Source organism: Teleopsis dalmanni, chromosome 1, assembly GCF_002237135.1.
Source record: "Teleopsis dalmanni isolate 2A chromosome 1, ASM223713v2, whole genome shotgun sequence".
NCBI classification, from domain to species: Eukaryota; Metazoa; Arthropoda; class Insecta; order Diptera; family Diopsidae; genus Teleopsis; species Teleopsis dalmanni.
In genome coordinates, this window is record NC_051846.1 from 96,506,990 (window position 1) to 96,523,999 (window position 17,010).

The following is a 17,010-nucleotide window of genomic DNA, read 5'->3' on the forward strand; positions in this document are numbered from 1 at the left end:
CCTTATCTTTATTTTATTTTAGAGATTTTTTATCGCATGGCATCATAAAAAGAAATGTATTTTTAAAATAATAATTTTGTCCATAATTTTTACTATTTCAAAAGAATAATTATAATTATAATTATAATTATTTACAAATAATTAAATACAAGAATTATTTCCAAGACCACTGATGATGGGTATTTGGCAATACTCGAAATAGTTGTATGGTCAGCCAAAAATTGTTGGTGTTGTATTTCACTACTGTTCGAAAAAACCTCTTTATAAAAAGAAAATAACTATTTTTTTTATCTTTTTTAAATTAGAAAACTTTCATACAAAATTATTAAAATCACGTTTCCTTTGAATTAAATAGAGTATATTCCAACTGTAAATATTTATTACTTACAAATAATAAACAAAATTTTTTTTACACATATTTCAAACTTTAATTGATGATCATTTTAAAACTTATATTTAAGAACGTCTTATGTGTTTATTATTATTAGTCACGTTTAGTATATGGAATTTATATAAAAACTAATTTCACAATTATAATAACTGCACTATTTGCCGAAAAGTGTTTTATTTGTAATATTGAGTTTTAAATTTAACGTTTTAATGAAAAATAGCAAAACTCTGTTGTTCTTTGACTTGGAAACAATTACATTCAGCATATTTTATAACATAAATTTATATTTTACATTTCTTAAACACCTTATATGTTGATTTCTTCAAACTGTAAAGCTGAAAAAGTTAAACAGAATTAAATTTTCAAAATGAAGATCAAGTACATTTTCAAAAACTTACGTATTTTTGTGTAAGGTTTCATTCGCTCATTTTTTTTATAATCACAGTATCATTATTTTTACTTGCTTTCTTTACGCAATCAACACAGAAATCGGAATCATTTTTATCTACTTTTTGTGTGAGTCCAATTTTAGGTTCTTGAATATTAGTGGGAGAATCCTTTTCTTCGGTAATGCGTGGTAAAAGTTCGCTGGGTGCTGCCAAAGTAACATTTACTTGCGTATCAGTTGATGGAAGTTGCGTTTTAAGTGTTTCACAACTTATTGGGCCATCATTTGAATTAGCAATTACATGTACTGTATTTTTTGATGTAACATTCGTACTTAATCCAGCTGTATTTATAGGACGCCATATTCCATTTTTAACACGCTGTTGTTGTATGGGAGGCGGACAACAAAGAGGTGACAATAAACTACATTTTGATTCAGCAGTACGAGGATGTAATCTGTCTGGCGATAACGCGCGACGTAAAAGTGGTGAATTAGGTTCTGAAGATTTCGTACGCGCGAATCCATTCTTTTTGGAGCTTGTGCTGGCCGACTGGATAGGTACTGAGCATCCTGGACTATATGACTGAGTAGTATTGGAAGAACCTGGGTGATGCCCAATAGTTGGAAATGCAAGTGGAGATGGTGATCGCGTAGGTGATGAAGGGATTGGGGATGGAGAAGGCGTTCTAGCCAATGGAGACAATGGTATATGTCCCACCGATTTTCGTCTATTAGACAACGAATTCGAATTATTAGAATGCAACGCCTTCACACCACCACTAGTAACACAAACTGTGTTGTTACTGGTACAACTAGTATGAAGCTTATGTTTTAAACCATGAAGCGTTGAAGGGCGCTGGTATAGTTGAGACACTGTTATTGGTATTATTATGTAAACTTGTTCGCAATCAGAAAACAAAGTACAAACCTGGTAAAACATTTAATGTTCCAGTGGCGGAATTTGGTTTTGAAATGATGCTATTTGCTGGTAATAGTATTCCTACAGACGCTAAGGGTGAAGAATTATTTAATAATTGTTGATTTTGTATAATATTACATCCAGTAGGGGTATTTGGTGTTGATGATGATGGTGAAGAGGATTGTGATGAAGTTGTAGTAGATTGATAAAAAGTACTGCTATGACAAGAAGAGTCCTTGGGTGATAAGTTCCTATTATTTACATTAACAGATGGTGAAGAACTGATACCTGCGGTCATCTAAAAATTAATAAATATTAATTATAACAGAGTACAAACAAAAAATATAACCTGAAAGCATTCACAGGAAGTACACATACGAATTTTGTTTTAATATCGTCTACAAATATATAATTTACAAGTTTTCTTTGCAAAAGATTTACCACCAAAATCATAGCTTTCAGAAATAAATACCATATACACAGACATTTCAATTCATTTTGCTTTAACTACTGCTGCGAAGAATGCGATCTATAAAAGGACCCTGCAGTCAACAGCAACGCAAATCGCCCGTGAACAATATTGGGAGATGAGGAACGTAGAGAGGCGCCTATTCAGACAGAAGAAACGAGATCAACAGGAATGATGCCTGTAAATTTTATCAAAAAGGTCAACCGTCTGACTCAAGGCTTTAAGCCAAGACTACAATTTAAGCTAAATTGTAGTCTTGTTAAAGATACACAGAATGTATTGAAAGTATTGAAGGAACATTTTTTTGAACTACTAATTGAGGATGATAACATCAATTCCGCCTTTGGAATTGACTTAACAATTCCAAAGGTGGAATTGTTAAGCAACCCGCCTTTGGCGCGTTGCTATAAAGCGACTTAAGAACAACAAAGCGGCAGGTACCGATGGCCTACCTGCTGAATTGTTAAACGCCGGCGGTGGTATTCTAATGGGGTGTTTGCATCAGATTATCTGCAGAATATAGTTAGATGAAAGTATGCCATTTCTTTAGGCTTGGAAACAGAAAATAGTCGCAGGGGGCTAAATCTGGAGAATATGCTGGATGGGTTAGCAGTTCGTATTCCAATTCATGGATTTTGGTCACAATGCTTAATCAGTACACAAAATGCACTTTTTTCCATTTTCGTAAAAATTCACGAGGCTGTCTACTTTGAACGGCTATCAAACACCAACTGAACGACGTAACTTGCTCAAAATTAAAAACTTGCCCACTGGTAGATTACAACTGACGGCAGCACTGTTGCATTTGGAGTAACTGCGCGAGAAATTCAAAAAGTCATTGACTTATCAAACCACTTTCGTATTTTAACATTAAAATTTATAACAATAAATTAAAACAAACAACCTTTTAATATTTAAATATACGTATATAACTTTCATTATGTATACCTACTAATCCCCTAATATTTTTTTTATGAAATATATTAATTATATTCATTCGTTCATCGTCACGCATGAATGACATCTGTTAGCGCTACTAACAGTATTATTAACTCTGTTTGCAGTACTACAAAAACTAATAGTTATCAATTTTAAAATTTATAAACTATTAAAAACAATAGTTTTGTGAAGTAAAATAAATGAATTAATTGTATTTCTCATACGATTAGGATTAAAATATAACATACATAAATTTAAATCTGCAACAGTTAAATATAGAAAAAAAGCTTACCTGTTGTATTTCGACTGAAGCGCGTTTATTACTTATTCGCCTAAAAAGTGAAGTTTTACGTTTTTTATCATGTTCTTTTTTAGTTTGTTTTTTTTGCCGATTTACGCCCTTCTTAGCTAATTTGCTCTGCAGTAAATCTCTTTTACGGCCACCACTTTGAATGCTGGTATGCTCAAGTGGTGTGGCACGTAAGGTAACATGCTCACCTCCACTTAACAGTAATTGCAGGACTTGTGTATGAAATAAACCTTGAACAGGTTCATTATTGACGTGAGTTATAAGATCCGCTGGACGTAAACCTGCTTCAAATGCAGGACTGCCTTCATCAACAGCCATAACTAAATGATGCATTGTATAAAAATCAGTATCACCATAGTATACACGTATAGTATGAACGGTAAAACCAAATCCTTTTGGTCCCCTGCTTATAATTATAGGTGGCTTAAGATTAGTGACTAATGGTGACAATTCACGACATGGTGAAGTATCTCGAGAGCTGGCAGTACTAGACCCTCCGCCTCCTCCAATTCCCCTAGCCGAATGAACGTCATTGCTTACAATGTCAGTCATATTTTGCGTTAGCTGTTTATTATCAGCTGATAAAAAATATATAATCAATAATATCTAATACGAATTAAAATAATTACTTTATTACTTACGTTCATTAGATATTAACGATAAACCTAATGTTGATGCCGATTTAACAATTGATCGTGATCGATATTTATTAGAATGATTATCTATAGACTTTTGATGGTGCAATATAAGTGATGCGAATTCTCGTTTATTTTCTGTCGAGGAGGAACCTTCACTTACTGTTTCATCTTCTATGGAAATTGAAAATCGTGGTAAAATATCACGTGCACAAACTCCCTTACGCTTTCGATGTATTTGTGGTGAAAAATCATCACTATCTGTTTGTGACGATTCCGGTGTATTTGAATTCAAACTAATCATAGTTGGTTTTATTTTATTCGGCGAACTAGTTGATATATTTAAAACTGTTATGTTATTAGGTGGCATACTGTGCATAAAATTCTGTTGATTTGGTTTACGCCATATTTTATTTACTGGCATTGTTGTCGCTGATATCGACTGACGAATTTGTTGGTTCGATACTTTTTCATCTGTTATATCAACGTTTTGAAGTAATTCTGGCATATATTCAGAATCAGGCGTAGATGGAACTTTTAAAGAACTGGTAGAATACTAAAAATACGTAATGTAACATTAATATTTCAGCACAACAAATTTAAAATTTTAACAAACTTACACCAACTTTTTGTAATTGTGGTTTAATTGGGGACTTCATATTATCAATAAAAGATGAATCAAATGCAGCTATTTCACTATCATTAGGGGATATTACTTTTTCATCTTCTAAACAATGCATCGAAGTATTTGTAAAGCTTTTAACGTAATCATTTTGATTACTCTTTACTGTTTGCAGAAAATCTGATCCCATTACGTTGCTGTTTGCTATTGTTGAATCATTTGATGAATAAAACTTTGGCCAGGAGTAATGCTGTTTTCGGTATTGTGGAGTATAAGAAGAAAATGAACCGAAAACTGGTGTATCATCTGTATCGTCTGTATCTTCTCCGGCCAGATCGTGATTAAAACGATCAATACGAGCTATAAAAAATTACAATATTATTATTTATAATAACTGTACCTCAATACATAACACACAATCAAAGTAGCTGGTATCATCTTCATTTGCTAATTGCGGAACAAACTCAGCTTTTTGTCGAAGAAGAGAATTCCAATCAAGTTTATTAAAATAAAAATGTTCTTTTACTTCAAATGCACCGCTCTGTGTACCAAGTCGATCACGGGGATTTTGTTGTAATAATTGCGTAATTATATCCTTCCCCTCCGGTTGCACAGGCCAGTCGTCGTTATCAGGCCACTCAATATCGTCATTCACAGTGTGCGCAAAAAGTTCTTCGGCGGTCTCCCCAAAAAATGGTACACATCCAATTAAAAATTCGTACAATATAACACCCATTGACCACCAATCCACTGGCTTTCCATACCCCTGCCTTAATATCACTTCTGGAGCAATATATTCCGGCGTACCATAAACCTGTTATATTTTGAATATTTATAATTAATTGCATTAATTAATAATAATTAATTGTATTTTTTTACCTGTTTATCGGAAAATTGTTTTGTTTCTGAATCTATGTAACCTTCATACAAATTGGTAGCTAACGACATTAATCCCATTTTAGATAACCCAAAATCTGTGAGTTTGATATGGCCTAGCGCTGTTATTAGTAAATTATCAGGTTTTAAGTCTCTATGTACAATTCCATAGCTATGCAAGTATTCAACAGCCAAAACAGTTTCTGCGAAATAAAATCTGGCCATATCTGGTGGCAACGCTCCGATATTTTTAAGCAAAGTTGCACAATCCCCACCTTCTACATACTCCATAACCAAGCACAAATGTTTTTTCGTTTCGAATGAACAATACATACTAACAACGAAGGGATTGTCTGCAAAAGAGAGTATGTCGCGTTCGGCAAAAACTTGCTCCACTTGATTGCGTAATATTAAATTATTCTTATTAATTTTTTTCATAGCAAAACGCTGTCTTGTACAATTATGTTTTACTAAATACACGGCACCATAGGCACCATTTGAGATCAATTTAATTATATCAAAATCATGTTCATTTGGTATGGGCTGTTGTGATGCTTGATTATAATCAAGTAAATGTGGATTACCAGTGGCGCTAACGGTTGCTTCAAAGGATGGTGTCGGCATATCATCGCCAGTTACTACAGGAGTATGCGGCGGTTGTTTAGGTGGGGATAGTTGTAAGGAACTGAGTCCACTACAACAAAAATTGCCTTCAGACTCCAAGACATTTTTGGATTTGTTCAAATTAGACGAAACAAAAGTTCTTGGTGAACTTAATAATATAGAAAACGGTGATGGTCCCATATTAGAGCTATTTGTTGATTCCAATTCTTTACATAGTTTTTTAGTTTCATTAAGTTCCTTTTGCAAGTCAGCAATTGGATCACGATTAAGTCCTAACTTTTGTATGATGTACTGAGGTATATCTGCTTTTATTCCTTGTATTGCTCTTGCTTGTCCTTCAGCAGCTTCAAGTAAGTGGTAAAACTCTTTAGGATCGAATTCTAGGCATTCAAGTAAACGTGCAGGTCTAGATATTATTAAAAGTAATTTTTTTATTACACCAGTAAGTTCAGTTGCTGCTTCAGGAGATTTATCTTTTGTTTCCAATAATAAGCGTTCTAAATTATCACTCATTTCATAAAAATAACGGGATGTAATTAATTTTGCCTCTGATTTATGCAAGCAATCTCGAGCCATTTCAAGAACTTGATGATGAACAAAACTATAAACGTAAACAAATTACATTAAGATAAAGCTGTGATATAAAGTATATGTGAAACAGAAAACCAAAAACATATGTTACTCTAAATACATATAATACAATATAAATACATAAACCCAGCTAAAAGAGATCTATAGCGATTCAAAGACACCATGTCGACAAAACCCTAAAAAACGAAAAACTTTATGTAAATTAGCGTTCAATTGCGCAAGCGAGAATCACCAATTATGAACCAGAGAATGTAGATTGGAACTTTGCTTTTTGAACGTAGAATTTAAAATAATATTTCGATTTCATCAGATGTTTGGTTGACTTTTTGCAAATAATTGAAATTTGTGCACCTTGGTGATTTTTTATAAAATAAAAAAAAATGAAAATTGTTCAGTAATAAAATTCCAATAGTTCGGCTAATTCATTGCGAAACATTTAGACATCCTTTGCGTGGAGTAACATATCTTACAATTTTGTGTTTGCTGACTACGAATATCGCTGGACAAATTTTTCAAATTTTATAAAAGTTGCTGGGCACAATTGGCCACTATCTACCATATAAAAGCCGACCGGCACAACTGGTTACTTTCTATACTCACTGGGTACAATTGTTTGCTTTGAATTAGAAAAACCGTTGGGCACAAGTAGTTACCTTACATATAATAGTCGTATTTTGATTTGCATATAAACGGAAAATGGACAGAATTGTAAGAAAATTGGCGGGTAAACAATCCATGCGGAACAGCTTCTCCATCAACTTAAAAAAAACTACAAAAAGCAAGCAAACAAAAGGCTTCTTTACCATAAAGAAGAATCTCTTTGAAAGTTATTGGAAGTAGTACAAAGAAGCTTGAGAAAATTTGTTAGCCTATATCCATGACGGTGCAAAAATTGAAGAAACGAGTGACTCAGTGGTACCGTTAGTCAGCAAAGACAATTACTTGGAAATCGAAATGATATATGCAGAAACGATGGGAGAGCTATTTGATGCGTTAGCAAACACTGAAATTATAGACTCCTCAGATAACAATAAAACTAATTAAAAACGTGGAATGGAATTGGACGCTTAACACGCGCTAGACAACATTACTACAACAGATGCACATTGGGCAGTAAAGGATAATCCTTAATGTGTATTTGAAGGAAATTGTTAATATAACAGCGGTGTCTGACTGCTCACTAAATCTAAATAGATTACAATGTGGCACCATTACGTCAGCTGTACGTGCGTTAGAACAACTGGGTCGTCCAGTACAACATTTTAATGATTGGTTGGTTTTTATTCTCCTATATAAACTACACACTAGAACGCGTTCAACCTGAGAGCTGTCAACGACCAGTTCAGAAGTTGGTCAACTTCATAGAAAATCGATCCCGATAAATCCAATCGGGAGAAAAACAACTACCCGAGCAAAGAGTTTTGGAAAAGGCTCTTATACAACTATTCAGCAATGTGTATAATGCTAGGGTAAGTATTTGCTGGCATATTGCGCAGAGTTTTGACAAATGACTGGGCCACAGAAATATGAGGTAGCCAGAACTGCAAGATTGTGTTTCAATTGTTTGAGAGCGGGAAACATGTGTCATAGTTGACCATCGAAACATCGGTACCTGAGATGTGATGCAACTCATCATACACTGCTACATGAACACAATCGAAGTGGTGGAGAAACGAATTACTCAAATACACAGCAAAAAACCACCGAAGCAACTAAGAAATACGCTGTGACATCAAACAACATATACGTTTCTAGTGCCAGTCAAGGTACTCGAGCATTGCATCTACCGACTGTTTTAACTGCACTGATAGAAGTAACAGGTCCTTCTGGCCAAAAGCTTACTGTACGTCCACCGAAGCAACTAAGAAATACGCTGTGACATCAAACAACATATACGTTTCTAGTGCCAGTCAAGGTACTCGAGCATTGCATCTACCGACTGTTTTAACTGCACTGATAGAAGTAACAGGTCTTTCTGGCCAAAAGCTTACTGTACGTCCTGTTTTGGATAGTACGTCGGAAGCAACGTTTGTCAGCTAGTTCATTAAAACTGGACAAAATAAATGTCAAAGAGCTGGTAAATGGTTTCATTTACACTCCATTCTTTAAAATTCAATTTCAAAATGAATTGTGTTGCATTAATACTTCCAAAAATGGGTCGTGTTACCCCAACTATTCCAGTACCAAAGGAAACACTTGATGATTTTCTAAACTAATATTTGATCGATCCGTAATTACAGGTTCCTGGGGCAATTGATATGATTCAGATTACGCTGCTATTGTATTTGAGCAACCAACTAACAATATTGTTGCTTAACATATGTAACTCGTTGGGTAATTTTTGGTAGACTGTTGCTACCTAAATACACACCAGTGACAGGACAAATTAACTGCTGTCATACTCGAACGAAATTGCATGACTTTCAGGAGCTTTTAGCAACTGCAGGCTTAAGTTTTAAACAATTATCACTGAAAATAAGACACTTGGTGTACAAATTCGAACAGCTTTGGCTACAAAGTCAATATAACGAATTTTAATCATTTCGTAATTGTGCATTTTATGCCAGTATTCTTTTTAAGTTCACAAAATCATGGTTTTTCCACGATTTTACTACTAGCAAAATTCGGCGAATTTTAAATTAAGTTTGTTAAATTTGAATGCAATGTGAGAGTTGCTTTGCAAACGGTATTTTGTTGACTTCAAACATTTTTTTTGTTGTTGCCTGCAATGGAAGGAATTTTATATAAAAGAAAACCAATTTGCCTTTTGTTCTACATATTTGAAATTTCGTATCATTGAAGATAAGTTGTGTGTGCTTAGAGATAACAGTGAGAGCGCAGTCCAGGTGATCTGGACACATAATGGTTCGTTTGGCATTTGCTGACTTTAATCATGTGGACAATTAAGTTTAGATGGCCGAGGTGATATTGATTAAGTTACCTTTCGTATGGCCTATGCTGACGAAGTGTGGCTTAATCAGCCAATCGGATTTCCATCTGGCCATTACTGATGGAAAAATGAATGGCGAACCACCAGCACTGAGTTAGGAGTTTGCTAGGAACATTGGTTGAGTTGCCTTCTGCTTGGCTTATGCTAGCATAGAGCAACTTAACTAGTCATCCGGACTGCCATTTGGGTAAAGCTGATGAAAGAATGGATGACGAGTCACCAACACTGTTGGAAGGCGTGTGGGTTTTACGAGCTTTTGGCGATTGCTGACGAGCGTGGCCAGGAGTAGCATCAGGGAAGGGATCTTTGCCTGGCTATAGGTGACCAAAGTATGCATTAAACTTTTAACAATTATGTACTTAAGCTATTTGAAAATTCTCGCCATTGAAAGTTCTACGCACGCACGGTGGTTCCAGCCATTTCAACGCTCGCCCATTTTCGAACGCACGACAACTCAACAGTTTCACCGCTTACTCTATATGTAATTTTTGTTCTTTTTTTAAGATTCAACTATATAGAAAATATAAGCACAACGTAGAAGTGTCTCGTTTTTTCATTTTTAATTCTTATAACGAATCCTGGTATACTTACAGAGTCATACTCCCACTTTCGGTAGGACCGGAGAAGGTCGATACACTTGTGACAACCATCATTACACAAAACGACTAATGTTGTCTGATATCAAAGTTATTTGATCCGCTTGGATGCTTGGCGCCGATCATTGCTCGAAGAAAGATGTTTTTGCAACAACTTTGGCGTACTGGATTAGATTGGGATGACACCTTGTCAGAAGAGATGACACACACTTAACATAATTTTCGTACTAACTTACAACAATTACATAACATCCGAATATCACGTTGGATAAATACTTTTAGACAAATGCAATTGAGTTACGCGTTTAGTGATTCATCAAACCAAGTTTATGCAGCTTCAGCCTCCTTTAAAGAAACGTCTATACAACGCTTAGAAATATGTATAACTTTGCTAGCAGCAAAAATTCTACACAAGGTTAAAGGAACATTTAAGTGTCAGCCATCACGATGTATTTTGTGAACTGATAACACAACCGCACTGTGGTTGATTAGAACTGATCCAGGCAAACTAAAACAGTTTGTGGCAAACAGAGTGTCACAAAATCAGTTAATGACAAATATTGAAGACTGGAGGTATATTGCAACAAAAGATAAGCCGGCTGGTTGTGCGTCTTGTAGCTAAGAGACAATTTAATGTGGTGGTACGGACCATTTTGGCTTTGTTTAAATGAAGAAATGTGGTCTAAACACCAACTCAATCTCATTCCTGATGGTTTACATCAGAGAAGGGAGATTACCTCATTACCTACGCAGTTATCAACGAAATTATTGGAAATATTTGGAAAATATACCACTTCTGACAAATTACTTGCAGTCAGTGCACTATGTTTACGTTTTATTCATGTGTGTCAAAAAACAGACGCGTTTGAAAGTTTTGTGTATGTGACCTAAACGGTCCTCAAAAAATTACTATAAATTGTACAAAAGAACCAGTTTACCAACGATTGTGCTGCTTTACCGAAAGGCAATCAAATGAACAAATATAGTAAAGTTTTTAAATTAAACCCAAAGCTTGACTCCAATAGAAATATGCGTCTTGAGGTGCATTCACAGCAAAGCGAATGGTTCCAAATGAACGAACTTTCGTAGGTACGATTACCTGTGGACAGATGACTCTAAACAGATGACTACAAAATTCGAATATTCCCTCAGATGAACGATGTCCGATTATCTTACCAAACCGTTACAATTTTACTAGATTGATTATCAATCAAGCTTATAATCGAACGTTACATGTGAAAAATAAATGGAATAAAAGGCAAATGAATGTCACAGCCGGTCCACTGAAGTTAATTCAAAATGAACGATTGCCTCTAAGCTTCTGGTTGCTTGGTCTCATTATCCTAGTCCATCCTGGCATGGACGGTGCTGTTCGTGGTGACCATGGTGAAATGGGTAATTACGAAGATCTCTGGTTTACGAATCAACATTGAAGGACGTCCGGAAACGAACGAGTAAGACAGACGAAAGATGCGGCCGTATCTCCACGTCTAGGTTGGAGAAATGTTTAAAATTACATATGATATCAATCTGGCCATTACTGTGTGTGGGCTTCTTTTTCTTTGTTGGCAAGTTTTGCCTTCTTCTTTTCGGAGCAAGCGTGGTGATCGGTCGGGTTTTCGTGGGGTGGCAGTATCTTTTTTTTTATTTTCATTTATTTATTAAGTATATTTTTAAAGTATTGTTTTGAATTGTTAACTGAAGTATTGAATAGAGTTTGGGTAAAACCAAAATGAAACAATAGTTCGACTAATTCACTGCGAAACAGACTCAAAATAAAATATATATTTCACTTATAAAAACTTTTTTTTTCAAACAAATGGTTTGACGAAGACTATGATACACCTTATACGAGTATAATGAATTTAAAGAATAGAGTTGGCTATATCACAGCAAAAGATGTTTAACAATACATCAATTAATATAAGTTCACGCATTCAATATCAATACTTAATTTTTAACACTTCACCACTAAAATTCTTGTTTTTTTTTTATTGTTTTATTTTATATACATAAAAATCCTTCTACTGAACGCTCCACATGGAGGCACATGAAAATGCGTCACATAGTATTCTTGTTCTATACGTTGTTAGGGCAGTACCCAGCAAATATTGTTGTTAGCTCTTCAATAGCTGCGCACCACTCTATACTTTTTGATCATGATATAGAGGTCCCATTAACCCGGAAGTGTTACGCGATCCGTGCTCACCGGGCGTAGATCTGCAGTCAAAGGGTCTGTCTGACTGCATTTTTACGGAGCGTCTCCAATACATGACCGCTTTGGGGAGTAAGTGCGGTCTAGCCATGATATGGGACGCTATTATGGTGGTGGCTTCTATTGTCCAATTTACCTCGGGTCTGCCACTCCTGTCTTATCGGGTAAGGTGGACGATTATGTATGAACTCTTATGCCATGAATTCTATGATTATGCTATGAACTCTTCCAAAACTGTCTTCGAACTCGTGGTTGGATAAAACGTGGTTTGATAAAATCTGCTTGTCCCCTTAGTGAAGTGGCAAGGAACCATCGATAAACACAACTCGAATGGCAAGATGCTGATGGAGAGCTGGGCGTTGATTGAAAACAAACTGTATGAATTGGTTACGGCTGAGCTCATTACCAATCCGGGGTTCGTTGCATAATTCGACTGCAGAGATATCGTCCGTGATCATCGAGTAATTAGACACGACAACGGTTTAAAGCTTAAACTGTCCCTGCTGCGGAAATTCCATCGATGTCTAGAGGGCGCGTTTGGTTGCCCAAAAATCTGGGCCCTCTGGACCTTATTTTGCAGCAACTGAAGCTGCAATATTCAGAAATCCAGATAGAAGACTGGTCAGTTCTAAAGACGAAGGAACCGCATAAATATAGCCAATTATACCTCTTTCTTATCAATGAATGCTTGCCAATCAGTGAAGCTAACAACTACAAGCTTCGTTGTTGCATCCGAAAGGCCAAAAGTAAGATATTCAAAAATGAGCCACCGGATAGCATTTTGGATGAGGTTGAGGGCACTAGCAAGCTGCTAGATGGCCCAATCATCAATAACAAAGTTTATTGATGAAATAATGGCCAGGATCGAGCTCTTTAGATATCACCACCATCAGGGTAGAGCGGAACCATAAGCCTGTAGTTTTAATAGTGTCCGCCTACATGTCACACGATGATGAGACGTCTCCAGAGAGGGTAGAAGTAGTTCACAATTTCGCACAGACCGAAAAGCTAGTTTTCCTGATGGGAAATAGAGGTGAATCGCTTTTTGATTATATATTAAAATGTAATATTGAAATTTGTAATCAGGATAACACTCCTACCTTCGTTTATCGTAGTACGGAGGATCATATAGGTTGGGAAGAGATTTTAGATAGCACCCATTGTTTGACTTCCCGTTCTTTAGGGATCAATAATTGGAGAGTCCCAACTAAGAGATCCTTTTCTGATCACAGATACATCATGTTTATGATGGACATTTCCATAGTAGCTATTTCGCTTGGAGTATTATGTATTCCAAAGGCAGGTAGAAAAATTCACATTACGGTCAAGGATTATAGATCCATCAGCTTCACTTCTTTTTTACTTAAGACTATGGAAAGACTGATCGACGCTTATATTAGATCGGTGCCTAGTTTCACAAACCTATCAAGCGTTTAGCATGCTTACCTCAAAGGAAACACCACGGAAATGGCAATATATGCGGTAGTAACCGTTGTACAAAAATTTCTAGGATGTAATCGTCAGTGTGGAGGCCATTCAGGAGGCTCTCAGAAAAATTGGCATTCCGATTTACCTCTCTCGATGGATCGCATCAATGCTTGGTGTACAGAATCATCAATGCAGAGATGGGCAATCTAAGCATTAAGAAATGCGTCGAGAGAGATAGACTACAAGAAGTGTTATCCGCTTTATTATGAATTTTGACAATTAATTCACTGCTGCTAAAGCTTAATCACAGGGAAGTCAAAGCAGTGGCATGTGTTACTTTTGTGTATATATGCTGTGATATGTTGTGCATATGTTTTTATATTTATGTTATATGTCTATATATATGATGTGAATGTAGTTGGAGTTGATAGAAGTGTGAAGGTGTTAGAGTAAACTGTAAAGCATCCCAATCCGGGATATCTCACTGATACCTGCCCGCCGGCAAGCCCACTGTAGGCTTATCGTGACACGGAGGACATAGCTTTCTCTCACACTTATGGGATGTTTATGGATGTCACAAAATAATTAAACAAACTAGCAGGTTCTCATACCACAACTCAACTGGCGAATCAGGCGGAGTCTGATATCCGAAATAGTGAACGCCAGACTTTATCTCCTACACGGAGGTTACAAGAACGAAAGGAACAACAAATTTAAGGAAAAGAAACTTGGTCCAGCGTATTCAGCAACAACTGCAATTTCATCAGGTAAAAAACAAAAAGATGGTTGCGGGTTCTATAGATGATTCGACATTTAAGGCGACCATCCCACAACACTCGACCAATACTGAACGAATATCCGGGGTAACCGTCTCTTTCGGTGATGCCAGGTAATCGACAGGTCTAAGTGGCGCATGTTCCAAATGGTATCTACGTTATTTCAAAGAGGGCTTAACACCCAAAATATATAAATTAGTCAAAAATATTCCTGAAATAAAACTATAGTAATATATTTTACGAGCAAAGTAGTAATTTTTATGAGTTTTTCTATATTGAGGTACTTTTACAACTTTTTGAGCTCAACTCGAAACGGGTTGGCACAATGGGATCGATCTGAAATTTAATTTTCCTTAAATTATCATCAAAGGAAATGTTTTAAGAAGCAGAAACATATGAAAATCAAAAAAAAATTTTTTTGCGGCCACTCTAATGTACATGTGACAGAAAATAAATGAAAATCAGTAAAAGTAATTGCTAATTCTTTTCTCTTTCGTGTACAATAATTAAAAATAAGTTTATCAAAAATGGATTAACGATTTCAAAATTGGCATGTTATTTTAACCAAAAGTGAAAAATCCGTTATTTGCCAATATCTCAAAAATATTATTAATGTTTTTTTAATTATCATTTTCGGATTTAGCGAGCCAAAATACTTGAAAATGACATTATTACGTGCTTGCGAAATTCTTAACTAGTGTTATTTGTTCTTATAATAAATTTTAAATTTATTACCAAATTTTCTAAAGTAAATACGATTCTTTATAAAAAATTAAACAAAACGAATTTACATGTTTATAAATTAGTAATATGATTAAATTACTAAGTTTTACAGCTTACCGTACAATTGGTTGAGAATCGCGAAAACTATTGCATACAGCACTTTTGTTTTCATTAACAAAATGCTTCAGCCGCTCCTCCATTTGTAAAGTTGCTTTAGGAAAACGTTCTTTATATAAAGTATTCATAACTGCAATATCATTATCAATAATTGGTAATCGTGATGGACTAGACAGCGATCGAGAACGAGGGCGATGAACGAGTATTCGGTTGTTTGTACAGTTACTACATATTGGGCTGACATCTGAATAACAATAATCTAACTTTTCATTATTGTTGACTAAACTAGTACTGCAACTCTTTTGGTCACTTAAATCTTTTGGAATACCTCCAGCAAAAATTACACATTTATTGCTTTTCAATGAACCTCCAATATTTTCAAAAGCTTCACAGTATTTCGTAAAGCTATACTTTGCTTGTTGATGTGGTTTATGCTTAGAACAACAAGAATGATCTTGTGCAGCTACCTTTTTCATGTCGTCATATGTAGACGTAGTTGATATAGCATGCAAAGCCTCTTGACTGGAACATTGTGACTGAATAAAAATCAAATTTAATAAATCAATTGTAAAGGTAATTCTTTTAATAGAAATCTTACGGAAACAGTTGAACTGCCTGGGGTGGTTCCATATCCAGAGGATGGTAATGATGCTACTGACCACCGTCTTCCATCCCCACGGTAGGCAGCTATGCGTTTAATAGGTGCAAAAGGAAACTGCATTGGAGAATTTATACGGGGACTGTCAACTGGACTAGCTGAGTAAGGTGAATGAGAGTTTGGAGATGTGTTTATTACTCCCACACCAGATGTCACTAAACTCAAACGATGAGATGCTACACTGATAGAGGTACTACCACCTCTCATAACAACACCATGTAAATGGTGCTTACCAATACCAAGCCCTGTATTCAATCGTGTACTATTAGATGAAACTGTTGGGATGGATGTTGTGGCTGAAGTATTGTTATGGGAAACTTGGTTGTTAAATGATAAAGAGAGAGACTGAGAAAGCAAGTTGTGTGTAGATATTTGATTTGTTCTTCCCTCTTGAAATGAATTATTTCCAATTAAGCATGGTGCCGACTTTCCTAATGAGCTCCGCATTCGTACTAAATTTGAACCGTCTAAAAATTATAGAAATTTAAATTTGAGAAATAATAGATTTTAACAATTATTAATAATTAACATTTTTACTTAAAATTATTATATAATTATAACAAATTGGAACTAAAATTTATGTATGGTCAAATCGTTGAAATTTGAGAAATAATAGATTTTAACAATTAACAATAATTAACATTTATACTTATAATTATTATATAATTATAATAAAATTGGAAATAAAATTTATGTATGTCGATATCGCCATTCAATAAGTTGGAAATTTTACACACGAGTATAAAGGCTTCACTTTGATTTTACGATTTACGATTTTTAGAA

The 17,010-nt window shown here is 35.2% G+C and overlaps 1 protein-coding gene across 1 annotated transcript; it reads right to left on the minus strand.

Annotated features, from left to right (window-relative positions):
* Positions 1–467: 467 nt before the first annotated feature.
* On the minus strand, positions 468–16,689 carry LOC119673418 (microtubule-associated serine/threonine-protein kinase 3). The gene is made up of 10 exons (XM_038084689.1): positions 16,168–16,689; positions 15,570–16,105; positions 5,553–6,774; positions 5,091–5,487; positions 4,672–5,033; positions 4,058–4,607; positions 3,399–3,994; positions 1,708–1,996; positions 790–1,652; positions 468–726 (listed from the first exon to the last, which is right to left on the minus strand). Exons 1-9 carry the CDS (start codon positions 16,672–16,674, stop codon positions 808–810), a joined length of 5,304 nt encoding a protein of 1,767 aa, XP_037940617.1. The 5' UTR covers positions 16,675–16,689; the 3' UTR covers positions 468–726; positions 790–807.
* Between the last annotated feature and the right edge of the window lie 321 nt (positions 16,690–17,010).